This window comes from Hordeum vulgare, chromosome 5H, assembly GCF_904849725.1.
Source record: "Hordeum vulgare subsp. vulgare chromosome 5H, MorexV3_pseudomolecules_assembly, whole genome shotgun sequence".
NCBI lineage: Eukaryota > Viridiplantae > Streptophyta > Magnoliopsida > Poales > Poaceae > Hordeum > Hordeum vulgare.
Window position 1 is genome coordinate 504,041,760 of NC_058522.1, and position 14,440 is coordinate 504,056,199.

General features: G+C 48.6%; 1 protein-coding gene across 1 annotated transcript; it reads left to right on the plus strand.

Moving 5' to 3' along the window:
• The first annotated feature begins 9,311 nt into the window (after positions 1–9,311).
• LOC123400156 (proteasome subunit alpha type-7-B) lies at positions 9,312–14,157 on the plus strand. The gene is made up of 3 exons (XM_045094572.1): positions 9,312–9,609; positions 9,698–10,112; positions 13,861–14,157. The coding sequence occupies exons 1-3, from the start codon at positions 9,437–9,439 to the stop codon at positions 14,020–14,022; spliced, it is 750 nt and encodes a 249-aa protein (XP_044950507.1). The 5' UTR covers positions 9,312–9,436; the 3' UTR covers positions 14,023–14,157.
• Positions 14,158–14,440: the final 283 nt, after the last annotated feature.

Consider the following 14,440-nt stretch of genomic DNA (forward strand, 5'->3'; position numbering starts at 1 on the left):
TAGGTCTTCGTGCGCGTAGGAAAATTTTTGTTTCCCATGCGACGTTCCCCAACAAAGACAATCCCTCTTGTCTGGCCGTTCGCAGTGTGGGGATTAGATACAGTCGATCCATTTAGGACAGGCCAAGGGGGATACACACATCTGTTGGTGGCAGTCGACAAGTTCACGAAATGGATCGAAGCCAAGCCCATCAAGAAGCTCGACGCCTCAACAGCCGTCAAGTTTGTCAGGGACATCATCTCCAGATTCGGTGTACCTCACAGCATAATCATGGACAACGGGACAAACTTTGACTCGGACAGATTCAAAGGTTTTTGTACAAGCCAAGGTATCCGAGTGGATTTTGCTTCCGTGGCGCATCCTCAGTCCAATGGACAAGCAGAGCGGGCGAACGGACTTATTCTGCAAGGTTTGAAGCCCGACTCGTGCGAGAGGTGGGACATGCCGCTGGCGCATGGGTCACCGAGCTACCTTCAGTGCTTTGGGGTCTTCGCACAACCCCGAACAGATCTACAGGGCGATCACCGGTCTTCCTCGTCTACAGAGCAGAAGCAGTCCTTCCGAGTGACTTAATTCACAATGCTCCACGAGTCGAACTCTTCTCAGAAGCTGAAGCAGAACAAGCAAGGCAAGACGGAGTGGACCTTCTAGAGGAGGAGCGCGAGATGGCACTGACTCGCTCAACCATTTATCAACAAGATCTGCGGCGTTTTCACGCGCGACATGTCAGGAGTCGTACGTTTCAAGCAGGCGACCTGGTGCTCCGAGTGGATCAGCAAAGACCTCACAAGTTGGCTCCTGCCTGGAAAGGACCCTTCATCATCTCCAAGGTGCTGAACAATGGAGCATACAGACTCTACAACGTCGACAGGGAGACAGACGAGCCGCGAGCATGGAACGGAGATCTCCTGAAGCGCTTCTACACGTGACCGTCGACTGAAGCAATGTAAAGAACAAGTATTGGTGAAATAATATAAAGCAGATTGAGTTTTTTGCAGGTTCAAAGTTCTTCCGCGGTCGCAAACTCCGGTCTCAAAAAAAAAACTTAGCTGCGATCCAGAATCGCCTAAGTATTAGCTTTCTCCGAATGTGCACTTAACGTCACACTCGGGGACTTAGCTGCGATCCAGAATCGCCTAAGTATTAACTTTCTCCGAGTGTGCACTTAACGTCACACTCGGGGACTTAGCTGCGATCCAGAATCGCCTAAGTATTAACTTTCTCCGAGTGTGCACTTAACGTCACACTCGGGGACTTAGCTGCGATCCAGAATCGCCTAAGTATTAACTTTCTCCGAGTGTGCACCTAACATCACACTCGGGGACTTAGCTGCGATCCAGAATCGCCTAAGTATTAACTTTCTCCGAGTGTGCACTTAACGTCACACTCGGGGACTTAGCTGCGATCCAGAATCGCCTAAGTATTAACTTTCTCCGAGTGTGCACTTAACGTCACACTCGGGGACTTAGCTGCGATCCAGAATCGCCTAAGTATTAACTTTCTCCGAGTGTGCACTTAACGTCACACTCGGGGACATAGCTGCGATCCAGAATCGCCTAAGTATTAATTTTCTCCGAGTGTGCACTTAACGTCACACTCGGGGACTTAGCTGCGATCCAGAATCGCCTAAGTATTAATTTTCTCCGAGTGTGCACTTAACGTCACACTCGGGGGCTTAGCTGCGATCCAGAATCGCCTAAGTATTAACTTTCTCCGAGTGTGCACTTAACGTCACACTCGGGGACTTAGCTGCGATCCAGAATCGCCTAAGTATTAACTTTCTCCGAGTGTGTACTTAACGTCACACTCGGGGGCTTAGCTGTGATCCAGAATCGCCTAAGTATTAACTTTCTCCGAGTGTGCACTTAACGTCACACTCGGGGACTCAGCTGCGATCCAGAATCGCCTAAGTATTAACTTTCTCCGAGTGTGCACTTAACGTCACACTCAGGGACTTAGCTGCGATCCAGAATCGCCTAAGCACCCGCATGCCTCCGACTGTATCCTACAGGTACACTCGGGAACTCAACAGACCCTCATTGAGGCTCATGTGGCGGTCAAAACAACTGACAACTACATGAGTAGCAGACCCTCATTGAGGCTCATGTGGATGTCAAAACAACTGACAACTACATGAGTTGCAAACCCTCATTGAGGCTCATGTGGAGGTCAAAACAACTGACAACTACAGGAGTTGCAGACCCTCATTGAGGCTCATGTGGACGTCAAAACAACTGACAACTACATCAGTACAAAATCGCCCCGAGTGCGACCTGATAGTCGCACTCGACAACCTAGCTGCGATCCCGTATCGCCATAGTACTCTTTGACCTCCGAGTACGTCCTACCGATCCACTCGGCGATCCTACCGATCCACTCGGTGATCATACAGATCCAATCGGAAATTCTACGGACCCTCAATGAGGCTCATGCAGATGTCAAGACAACTGACATGTTCCGAATGTTTGCCTTTGGCTTCACCAAGAAATGCCAAACAAAAACTCGAGTCAAAATTGCAACAGAAGAGCAAAGGATTCGATTCAAGGTTCAAACAAAGATAGTGGCTCGGTGTGGATCAAGCTTACCCACACCGAAACAAGAATGTGACGGCCAACAGCAGTGGCCAAAGTTTCTTACAAATCAACACTCGGCATACCGAGGATAAAGTTTTCTTACGCGTCGTCTGGATTGGCGCCAGGACTGGAGGGCTCCACGAAGGTGTCCAGGTCGATTCCGTCGGCGATGCGGGTGGCACTTTCAAGGAAGGTTTCCATGAAGTCTTCGAATCGAAGTTTCTCCGTGTTGGCGACCTTCAACGCCTTCAGCTTCTCCGCGCGCACCTCCTTGCAATGCACTCGGACCAAAGATAGAGCAACGTCTGCACCACAGCGAGCCGCAGATTTCTTCCATGACTGCACTCGGTTGGGGACCTCCTCCAGTCGACTCATCAAGTTTTCCATCTCCTGCTGCGACTCATCTTCTGGCCAAAGCTCCTTGTCGATCCGGCCGAAGACTTCTCTCAGTCGACCGATGAAAGGACCAACTTTGCCCACGCGAATGTGCGCTGCGAGCAGGTCTCGATTGGCGTCCTCGCCGAGTGGAATGTTCTCGCGAATCGACCGCTCCACGTCAGTTGCTTCAGCTTCAGCGTCCACACAAAAATATGCAAACACAGGGCAAGCAAACAATCAACGCCGAGTGTAACGTACGTACCACAAGCACTCAGAAAAACAGGACTTACCACCCAGACGCGTCATCATCTGCCGAGCCCAGTCACTAACGTATTTCTCCTGCGCTATACACCCTTTGTTCAGCACATCCATTTGTCCCATCAGCGTGGACCTTTGCTTCCCCATCTTCTCAACTTCAGCAGTCAGCGCTTTGTTCACTTCACGAGCCTGCTCCAACGACTTCTCTCGTTCCGCCGGCACTTCCTTCATTCCAGCCATTGCAATCAGTGTCGCATCCAGCTCACCAGCAAATTGCACCTTTTCTGCCCTCAGAGTCTCATATGCTGTCCCCATCTCGCAAGTTTTCTGCCAGTCAGCGCCAAGAGACGATCAGACAAATCCAACAATACAAAGTCTAAGTTCTTCAGACCCCTGCCGACGCAAGCAGTCGACAGCGGTCTTGGGGACTACACCCAGTGGGTTCACTGAGAGTGACCCCACTGGCATGCAACTCAAACAGGTCCGCCCTATTGAGATTCATCACAACACTTACGCCTACAAGGCTAATACCACCCGACCTGAGTAAAATTACTCTCGGAGACTCTTACAGTAGGTGCACTCCAAGTGCCCCAACTGTTAGCAGTCGACCATATTATTTACGAATATGACTAAGTCAGAGACAATATGCATAAAGACAACTGCCGGTGCAAGCACTCGACAGAAGTCTCGGGGACTACACCCACTGGGTTTACTCAGAGTGAACCCATTGCAAACATCATACGGTCTCCGAGCACACCCAGTCGGTTACAAGAGAAACAAGAGAAAAGCAAATACTTACTAGACTACTTACTCGGATATCGTCCCGCAGCTCCAAGCTGCGCTGGTACAGTGAGGCGATGGAGTCGTACGCCTTCTTGGCTTCTCCCGCCATCAGCTCTGCCTGCACCATGGCTCCCTTGGCCGCTCCCACCTGATCCTCCAGGAGGTGTTCGATGTTGAACTCGACATTTGATGGGCCTGGCATCGTTGGAGGCTCCTTGGGCATCCCAAGGCCCATTCCAGTCGGTTCAGCAGCCACCATCGCCTCCTCAGTCGGCGGCATCGCCTCAGTCGGCGGCACGACCGCGGCGAGAGCAGTAACTGGCGGGGTAGCCTCAAGGACAGGCTCCGCAGCTTGCTCAGGTCTCCCTTGGTCACCCTCATCCACATAAATCGCCCCTGCCGGACCGAACGGCGCGGGATCTCAGAAAAAGGAAGGGGCAAGACCAAAGACAGAATCCGCGATGCGATAATATAAAACTCGCGGAATCGCTACAACGCACCTGGCTGGGACGAGACGACGTTGTCCGCGTCCATGGGATCATCCTCCTGGCACGCCGGAGAGGTGGCAGAGGTGGCAACCATGTCGAATGAAATTCATTCGACCAATAAAACAACAGTCCAATCGGATATCAGAGGAAGTTAGAGGAACAGGACACTTACGTCGAGGTGACGGGAACGACGACCCTTATCCGCGGCAAAGCCTTCTGAGGTTTAGACCCACTCGGTTTGGCCACCTTGGAAGGCTGACCCACGGACTCGACAGCAACGTCCCTGGCCCTCTTGGCGCTCCGAGCACTCGGAACCACGGGAGCAGCAGGCGGAGCACTCGAGGATGCCGGAGGGGCCGAGGGAACCACAGGTTCATGTCGGCGCTTGGTCCGGTGCTCTGGCAGCGGAGGCGGCGAGTCCTGCTCTTCGTCATCCTCCTCTTCTTCACCAGACTCCTCCTCCGTCTCCCCACTGTCAGAGACATACTCGCCGCTCTCCACACTGCCCTCCTAGCTGCCTTCTTCCTCCTCCTCGTCCGGGTTCCCGTTCGAGACAGGAGAAAACCAGTTGGTCCACTTCTGCGTGAAATACAGTCGGCGACATCAAACGACAGGCAGAGATTCAAGAAAGCGATAAAACTAAAACAGATACGTGCACTCGACAAATGGTACTCACCTGGTTCGGAGGAGGATTGTCCGCGCTGAAAGCCCTCACTCGCCGAGACCCTCTGGGGTTCTCACAGGCGCCTGTGATCTGGAGCACCCACGGCGCCACCTTCTCCTCGGTCACGCTCAAGACGTTGGTCCGAGTGGAGTCTTCGGGCCCCATGTAGTGCCACATGGCGTGGTCGCGAGCCTGCAGTGGTTGTATGCGCCGACCAAGGAAAGTCTCCAGCAAATCCATGCCGGTGACTCCCCTTCTGACGACGTCTACGAGTGCGTCGACCAGGGGCTGGATGTCGATCTTCTCTGCCTTCGTGAGCGCGAGCTGCTTAGGTGGAGCGGGACGATCTAAGCTAAAAGGAGGCAACCCTGTCGAGGCATTCGGGCAGGCAACGTCTTGGCAGTAGAACCACGTCGACTGCCAGTTCCTAACCGACTCACTCAGCTGAAGAGCATGATAACTACTCCGACTCTTTTTCTGGAAACCTAAGCCTCCGCAGAGTTGGAGAAGATGCGTTTTATCATCCGACTGGCTGAGTCGTTTGATAGTTTGAGATCTAGCAGAGAATATATGTTTGAACAACCCCCAATGGGGAGGGCGGCCGATGAAGCACTCGCACATAACTATGAAAGCAGAGAGATGGGCAATAGCATTCGGGGGAAAGTGGTGAAGCTGTGCCCCGAAGTGGTTCATAATGCCCTTGAAGAAAGGACGCGGGGGCAGAGAGAAACCTCGATAGACATGGCTGAGCAGCAGGACGCGCTCCCCCTCCCGAGGCGCCGGCTCGACCTCATTCTCCGCCGGCAGCCTCCAAGACTTGTGCACGATCATCCCGTGCTCCACCAGCTGCAGTAGATCCCCCTCCGTCACCGTGGAGGGGAGGAAGTCGCCTTGGATCCACCCCGCCGGCAACGGCCGCTGCCGCCGCTGAGCAGGAGCCGCCGCCTTCCTCTTCTTCTTCCTCGCCTCCATCTTGCTGGTCTGACCCTTGGTCATGGCGGAAGCTGCGAATCCGCGGAGGGGAAGGAGGAGTGGAGAGGTTAGGTGCGCTGGAGGCGGCGAGGAGGACGAAGCAAAGGCAAAAGATCCGGCGGGCATAACGAAAAACCCTTGCCGCTGGGACTTAAGTAAGGTTCCGGCTGGGTCGCTGGCAGGTGGCCCCGAAACCTTATCCCCCGACCGACCGCGGCGATATCAGTGGAGAAGTTGAAGGCGCTAGAATCGAGGCGTCAGGCGCTACTCGAGCGCGCTAGCGTCATCCCCGCTAAGCGCGCGGAAACCGAAATTTGAGGATCCCGGAAAATCCGCCGCTGTCAGTTGACTGGTCACGTCAAGAGATACCCTGGAAGCACTCGGTTTCCGACAGTTTGTTCCACAAAGATTTCCACTCGGATCGTTGGGTCAGAGAAGATAAAATGGATCGAGGCAAGCAACGCCAAAGTCACATCCATTCCAGTCGGATCCAAACTTCAAGCATCGCTTCGTCGTTCCAACCCCAATCCATTCGGGGACTAATGATGGGGTTATAGTCCTAGGGTAGGGTCATGGGCCTGCCCTGTAAGTCCTACCCAAGGACTACCCCTCATAAGGGACAAGACCCTTAGTCAGTTCTGACTGAATTAAGGAGTCCCCATCGTCCAGTCGGTAACAGGTCCTCGACCATCCAGTCGGAGACTTGCATTCGGAGAACATCCAACTAACCGACTGGATGTCACTCGGAACATCGTAACCCCCCTGGAGGGAAACGGTCGTACGTTTCCCGGTGCATTTATTAGCATTTAGGACGTACGTTACCTGTAACGTACGCATTCAATCGCCACTACTCCACCCCTGTACCGGAACCGTTGTGGAGGGCAGCGCACTCTATATAAGCCACCCTCCCCCGCTGGTGCAGGGGTTAGCAAATCATTGTATTTCATATTCCACTCGACAACAAGCTCCCAGAGCACTGAGACGTAGGGCTATTACCTCCACCGTAGAGGGGCCTGAACTCATACAACCTCGCCGTAGCTGGGACTCTGCCCATCCTTTTCGTACCCTACACATCTACTGTCAGGCTTATACCCACGACACCGTCTCACCGAAAGTGCCCCTCCCGCAGGCAGCGGAAGCAGAGGCCCTCCATGTCCGACGACATCACGCGTGGTGGGGAGGGCGGGGAAGGGGGCACGGCCACGACTGCAGCTCCCGATAGTTTCCGCGCCTCTAGAGGGATCTCTTGGAAGGGGGGCCGACGCCCACGGCTTGTGGCTGCCTCCGACCCCGTCTTGCACCGTCGGCGTTCTGGCTACGCCCTCCCCACAACGCAAGCTTCACGAGATCTCGTTGGCATCGTTGCAGCCGAGCGAGTTGTTGTCGGAGGAGATGCCCAGATCGAAGACTACAAGTCGATCTCCGTTTCTGCAGGGCAGCGCAGACACCAAGGCGGGGCTCGAAACCATGGAGAGGGTGGTCGACGTCGTCGGAGTGGCGGGCGACGGGAGGAGGCGGACGTCGGTGTCGGAGTGACGCCTGGCGGGCGAGGGGACGGAATGGGGGTCGCGCTGCTCGCTTGCTCGCTCCCTCGCCGTTCAGGTGTGGAATATGACAACTCAAGTGTAGTGTTTTTTGTTACATCTTATAACCTTTATCTAGAAGCCAGGAGGTGTAACCCTTTTTTCTCTAAAAGAACAACAACAACGGCAATAACATTTATTCTTGTAACATGGACACATGTGTGTCTTCACGGTCAATTTGCCTCTTGTTCTAGTGTAGAGATTGAAATTTGACTACTATGGTTTGGCGTGATTCTTTACATCGTTGGTGTTGTTGGATCTCATAAAAAAGTATTATTTGTCTGCACATATGGAAGATAATGTGTGTTATAATGCAATGTTTCGGCGGGCCTTTACTAGCGGCGTAATTTTGTGTTATCTAGTCCCTCCGTCTCAAAATAAGTGTCTTAATTTTATATTAGCGGTAGTATAAAATGACACTTATTTTGAGACGGAGGAAATATTAATCAACCTACACATGTATATAGAGAAGATTTTTGTATTGATTGTTGTGTGTATTATACTAGTGCTACAGTGTCCCATGCTGGTGCTTCTTTTCTGCCGGTGGTGAGAGGATGCACGGGGCTAATGTGTTTTAAAAGGGTGGTGCTGCCACGAAATCAATTTTGGTTCTAGAGAGCACATGCTTCTGCGTGCTAAAAATGAATTTTACAATTATAAAAAAAAGTTAAAAATACACGTGTTCATTGTCATACCCAATTAGTACATGCAAATTTTCAGGAAAAAATTAAAGCATTTTGACCTGTGCAAATAAAAAAATTAAACACCAACTGTTACCTCCGAATGTTACACTTAACTTTGTTTTTTTTCACTGACCAAGCATGGTTATCCCAGATGACATGAAAATTGTCAAGCAGACTTCTTAAACTAATATGAACATCTACAAAAGAAAATCAGAATTTTATAATTTTATTTTGATTTTACCATCCATTGGGGAGCATATGCTCCCGAGAGAAGAAAAAAAATCCGTGTTAGTCCTTCCAATTTATTTAAGAAGTGGCTGATCCACTGAAATTATGAACCAAATATTCCGCAAATCTTTCCGTTTGGACCCTGATAAGTGTCATGCATGTGGCACCAACACATGACAACTCCGAATATATTTTTATGACAAATTTAATGACGCGAGGATGTGTTGTCAAGCATGTCAACTTCATTTTCGAATGATAAGTTTCAATTGTTTTTTTTCTTTTCATAAATGACAACTTTAGTTGTAAAAAACATGAGGACCGGGGTGTTTCGATATACTACCTCCGTCACAGTTTAGAAGATGCGCACGTGTATCTAGATCGTCGATTTGACATATATATAATCTATTATTTAATATAAAAATTATATCATTAGAAAACAGAATATCTAAAGTTTTTAATGATATATTTTTTATAATTTATGTTTATTATTAAGTTGGTCAAATTAACGATCTAGGTACACGTGTGGGACTTATAAACTGAGACGGAGGAAGTAGAAGATTTTTTATTTTTGTGTTGTTTTAATAATTACTATAAGCAACGGACTGATTGATACAGGTCGTGTACTCTGTCACGGAATGGGCCCATACCATCACACCTAGGCCTTCTTCTTCTTTCCCAAGTAAACACCGAAGCCCAACCCGAAACACCACTTCTCCCTCCCCCAAAGCCGCCGAGCACACAATCGAGCAACCCAGCCAAGGCACCACCACCTCCGCCGCCGGGAAGCCCAAACCAAACCCTAAGCCTCACCGACCGGCCGCCGGCGATGGCCCGCTACGACCGCGCGATCACGGTCTTCTCCCCCGACGGCCACCTCTTCCAGGTCGAGTACGCCCTCGAGGCCGTCCGCAAGGGCAACGCCGCCGTCGGCGTCCGCGGCACCGACACCGTCGTCCTCGGCGTCGAGAAGAAGTCCACCCCCAAGCTCCAGGACTCCAGGTACCAGCGACCCCCCTCACCCGCCGTTCCCCTCCCTCCTCCTCCCCTCGCCTTCCGGCCCGCAGATCTCATCTCGCCGGCTCCGCAGGTCCGTGCGGAAGATCGCGAGCCTGGACACGCACGTCGCGCTGGCGTGCGCGGGGCTCAAGGCGGACGCGCGGGTGCTCATCAACCGCGCGCGCGTCGAGTGCCAGAGCCACCGCCTCACCGTCGAGGACCCCGTCACCGTCGAGTACATCACCCGCTACATCGCCGGCCTGCAGCAGAAGTACACCCAGAGCGGCGGAGTCCGCCCCTTCGGCCTCTCCACCCTCATCGTCGGCTTCGATCCGTACACGGACAAGCCCGCCCTGTACCAGACCGACCCCTCCGGCACCTTCTCCGCCTGGAAGGCCAACGCCACGGGGAGGAACTCCAACTCCATGAGGGAGTTCCTGGAGAAGAACTACAAGGACACCTCCGGCAAGGAGACCATCAAGCTCACCATCCGAGCCCTTCTAGAGGTATTTATCCTTCAATTTCTTCTCGTTAGTTTTATATCCAACAGAATAGACCTCAATTTGCACTACATGTTATGCGAAATTCTCAATTGCTTGATTCGTCATTTTATGAAGGTCACATCTCTCCTGTTGAATGGTGACCATAGGCTCGTAGAGCGTACTTAACATGCTCCAGGAATAAACCTTGGTAGTAGCACACAATAGGCCTTGGTTTCTACCTTTCATCTGACGTTAGGTGATTTAATGGGTTCATGGTTACTCTGATTATTTCTGATGCTGGTGTTCCTAGCAAGATCCAGGGCAAGTAGCTCGTTAGCTGTAAATGTGTTCAGCTAACTGGATACTGATCAAGTGCACAAGTATTTGAGTTGCCTTTGGAAATGTGACAGTGAATGAAATAGTTTATACTTTCTTTACTCAACTAAGGATTTGCTTGATCTTTTTCATGCCATAATATGGGTATTGCTTCAAATCAAAGTTAATAGCAACTGAACATTAGACATGCCAAACTAGTGCTTAAAAGCACTGGGGTGTACTGGGTGAACTGTAAGGCTTTTGCTTGCCACTCATAGGTGTGGTAGTTTTCTTTGTTGTAGCAATCTTATGTCTAAGGGAATGGAGATGAAAATGAGGAACTGTGACAGGTACTTATGACGAGGCATTTACATAGCTACTCCTGGTGCAGCTTTTTTTAGTTGTGCCGAGAAGCTTATTTAGACCTCCGTGAATACTGAATTTACCACTGTCTGATTCACTCCATTCTGTATAGCATAGATTAACTTATCAAGCACACAGTATTTGAGGTGCCTTTGGAAAATATGATGATGTGTAGAATCTCTTATTCTCTTATATATTTAGATTTGCTTGATCTTTGTCATGCCGCAATAGGAGTATAGCTTCAAACTAAATTAGCAACTGGGGGCAGACGTGCTAAAACAAATGCTGAAAAGTATTGGTGGGTGTTGGCTGCTGAGTGAAATGAAAGGCCTTGCTTGCCACTCATAGATGTGGTGTTTTCTTTGTCGTAGCATTCTTATGTTTAGTGGAATGGAGGTGAAAATGAGGAATTGTGACAGGTACTTATGACGAGGCATTTACATAGTTGCCTCTGGTGCAGCTTTTTTTAGTTGTGCCGAGAAGCTTATTTAGACCTCTGTGAATACTGAATTTACCACTGTCTGATTCACTCCATTCCGTATAGCAAGGATTAACTTATCAAGCACACAGTATTTGAGGTGCCTTTGGAAAATATGATGATGTGTAGAATCTCTTATTCTCTTATATACTTAGATTTACTTGATCTTTGTCATGCCACAATAGGAGTATAGCTTCAAACTAAATTAGCAACTGGGGGCAGACGTGCTAAAACAAATGCTGAAAAGTACTGGTGGGTGTTGGCTGCTGAGTGAAATGAAAGGCCTTGCTTGCCACTCATAGATGTGGTGTTTTCTTTGTCGTAGCATTCTTATGTTTAGTGGAATGGAGGTGAAAATGAGGAATTGTGACAGGTACTTATGACGAGGCATTTACATAGTTACCTCTGGTGCAGCTTTTTTTAGTTGTGCCGAGAAGCTTATTTAGACCTCTGTGAATACCGAATTTACCACTGTCTGATTCACTCCATTCCGTATAGCAAGGATTAACTTATCAAGCACACAGTATTTGAGGTGCCTTTGGAAAATATGATGATGTGTAGAATCTCTTATTCTCTTATATACTTAGATTTACTTGATCTTTGTCATGCCACAATAAGAGTATAGCTTCAAACTAAATTAGCAACTGGGGGGGGGGGGGGCAGACGTGCCAAACAAATGCTGAAAAGTACTGGTGGGTGTTGGCTGCTGAGTGAAATGAAAGGCCTTGCTTGCCACTCATAGATGTGGTGTTTTCTTTGTCGTAGCATTCTTATGTTTAGTGGAATGGAGGTGAAAATGAGGAATTGTGACAGGTACTTATGACGAGGCATTTACATAGTTACCTCTGGTGCAGCTTTTTTTAGTTGTGCCGAGAAGCTTATTTAGACCTCTGTGAATACTGAATTTACCACTGTCTGATTCACTCCATTCCGTATAGCAAGGATTAACTTATCAAGCACACAGTATTTGAGGTGCCTTTGGAAAATATGATGATGTGTAGAATCTCTTATTCTCTTATATACTTAGATTTACTTGATCTTTGTCATGCCACAATAGGAGTATAGCTTCAAACTAAATTAGCAACTGGGGGGGGGGGGGGGCAGACGTGCCAAACAAATGCTGAAAAGTACTGGTGGGTGTTGGCTGCTGAGTGAAATGAAAGGCCTTGCTTGCCACTCATAGATGTGGTGTTTTCTTTGTCGTAGCATTCTTATGTTTAGTGGAATGGAGGTGAAAATGAGGAATTGTGACAGGTACTTATGACGAGGCACTTACATGGCTACTCCTGGTGCAGCTTTTTTCAGTTGTGCTGAGAAGCTTGTTTAGGCCTCTGTGAATACTGAATTTACCACTGTCTGATTCACTCCGTTCTGAGCAAGGATTAATTTATCAAGCACACAGTATTTGAGATGCCTTTGGAAATGTGATGATGCGTAGAATCTCTTATTCTCTTATATACTTAGATTTACTTGATTTTTGTCATGCCACAATAAGAGTATAGCTTCAAACTAAATTAGCAACTGAGGGGCAGGCTTGCCAAACAAATGCTGAAAAGTACTGGTGGGTGTTGACTGCTGAGTGAACTGAAAGGCCTTGCTTGCCACTCATAGATGTGGTGTTTTCTTTGTCGTAGCATTCTTATGTTTAGTGGAATGGAGGTGAAAATGAGGAATTGTGACAGGTACTTATGACGAGGCATTTACATAGCTACTCCTGGTGCAGCTCCTTTTAGTTGTGCCGATAAGCTTGCTTAGGCCTCTGTGAATATTGAATTTACATTGTCTGATTCACTCCATTCTATTAAGAAAACTGTAACTTAAGTTGAGTTCCGAATTGAGCAAACGTGGGGCTTTCTATCTATCCTTGTTTCCTGGATGTTATGCAACTCGAAGTCTATCATGCAATTGTCAGATGTCTGTGGTCCATCATCTGGCTTGCTCTCTGTATCAACTATCAAGAGAGTATGTATGCATAGCCCCAAATTTAATGAGTGTTTGTTTGAATATTCTTCATAACAGAATCTTGGGGAATGATGTTAATCTAGCAGTTCCTTATAAACTTGCACTTCGGAAATACCACTCTGCTTTCATTAGTGTGCTAGCTGCTTTATTTGCTGAGTCAATCAATGAGACCAGTCTGTATCGTTTGCCATATTTATGTGAAATATAGGCCGCATCTGTACTTTTAGCTTTTGCAACATTTCTGAAGAACAGTTCTCTTTTGCCATGAGCTTCCATGCGTGTGTGCCAGATGGGCTATAATTCACCAATTCATCTTCATGGATCTGGAACTTGTATGGTTATACCAAGTATACATACTGAATTTAGTATGTGTAGTGCTAGAACATATAATGTCCATCATTTAAATTCCTCAATAGGGATGGTATTTAGTTTCAATCTGATTTTCAGCATCGATTATCTATTCTAGGATGGTCAGGATCCGTATGGAATTGCTTGATCTTTTCTCTTGTGTCCTTGACACTAACCTTATTCTTTACTATTTGTCAAAATAAAATGTTATGGACATCAGAACATATGATGTGCACTATAACTTAAGTTTATCCTTCCAATTTTCTTTCCGTTCTGCAAGCACTAATAGATGACAAAACCTTTTAGGTTGTTGAGAGTGGCGGGAAGAACATCGAGATCGCAGTGATGACAAAGAAGGATGGCCTTCGGCAACTTGAGGAGACTGAAATCGATGAATATGTTGCGGAGATTGAGGCAGAGAAGGCCGCGGCAGAGGCGGCAAAGAAGAGTGGCCCGAAGGACACCTAATTACTGGATGTGCTATATCTTCATTCTGTCAGCCGAAACCTTTTAGCGTGTCACCTGTTACGTTCCATAACTTTATTTGAACCGCTTTAACAAGATATCGAAGTCATTCGTAAATGAATTGCCTTGTTTTCTTGATGGCTCATGGTCCAGGGATCTCATTTTCCATTTCCAGCGTTTGAACCTGCGCAAATTTATTTATCCGTCATCTGCTCCTTGCGTGCCCGCAGATAGTTAACCAGAAGCTGGCAGACCATAGTTTCTGAAGCTGTGGTTTCATGTGCCATATGGCTTCACGTGAATCTCACTGGATAGTGCTGCTGTGTTTGTTGCAATGTCAATTCATATCCGGTCCTTATGATGTGACCTGAGAATGCTGGTGCTTTCTTGGTATGCCACTTCACTTTGGTTCATGATAATC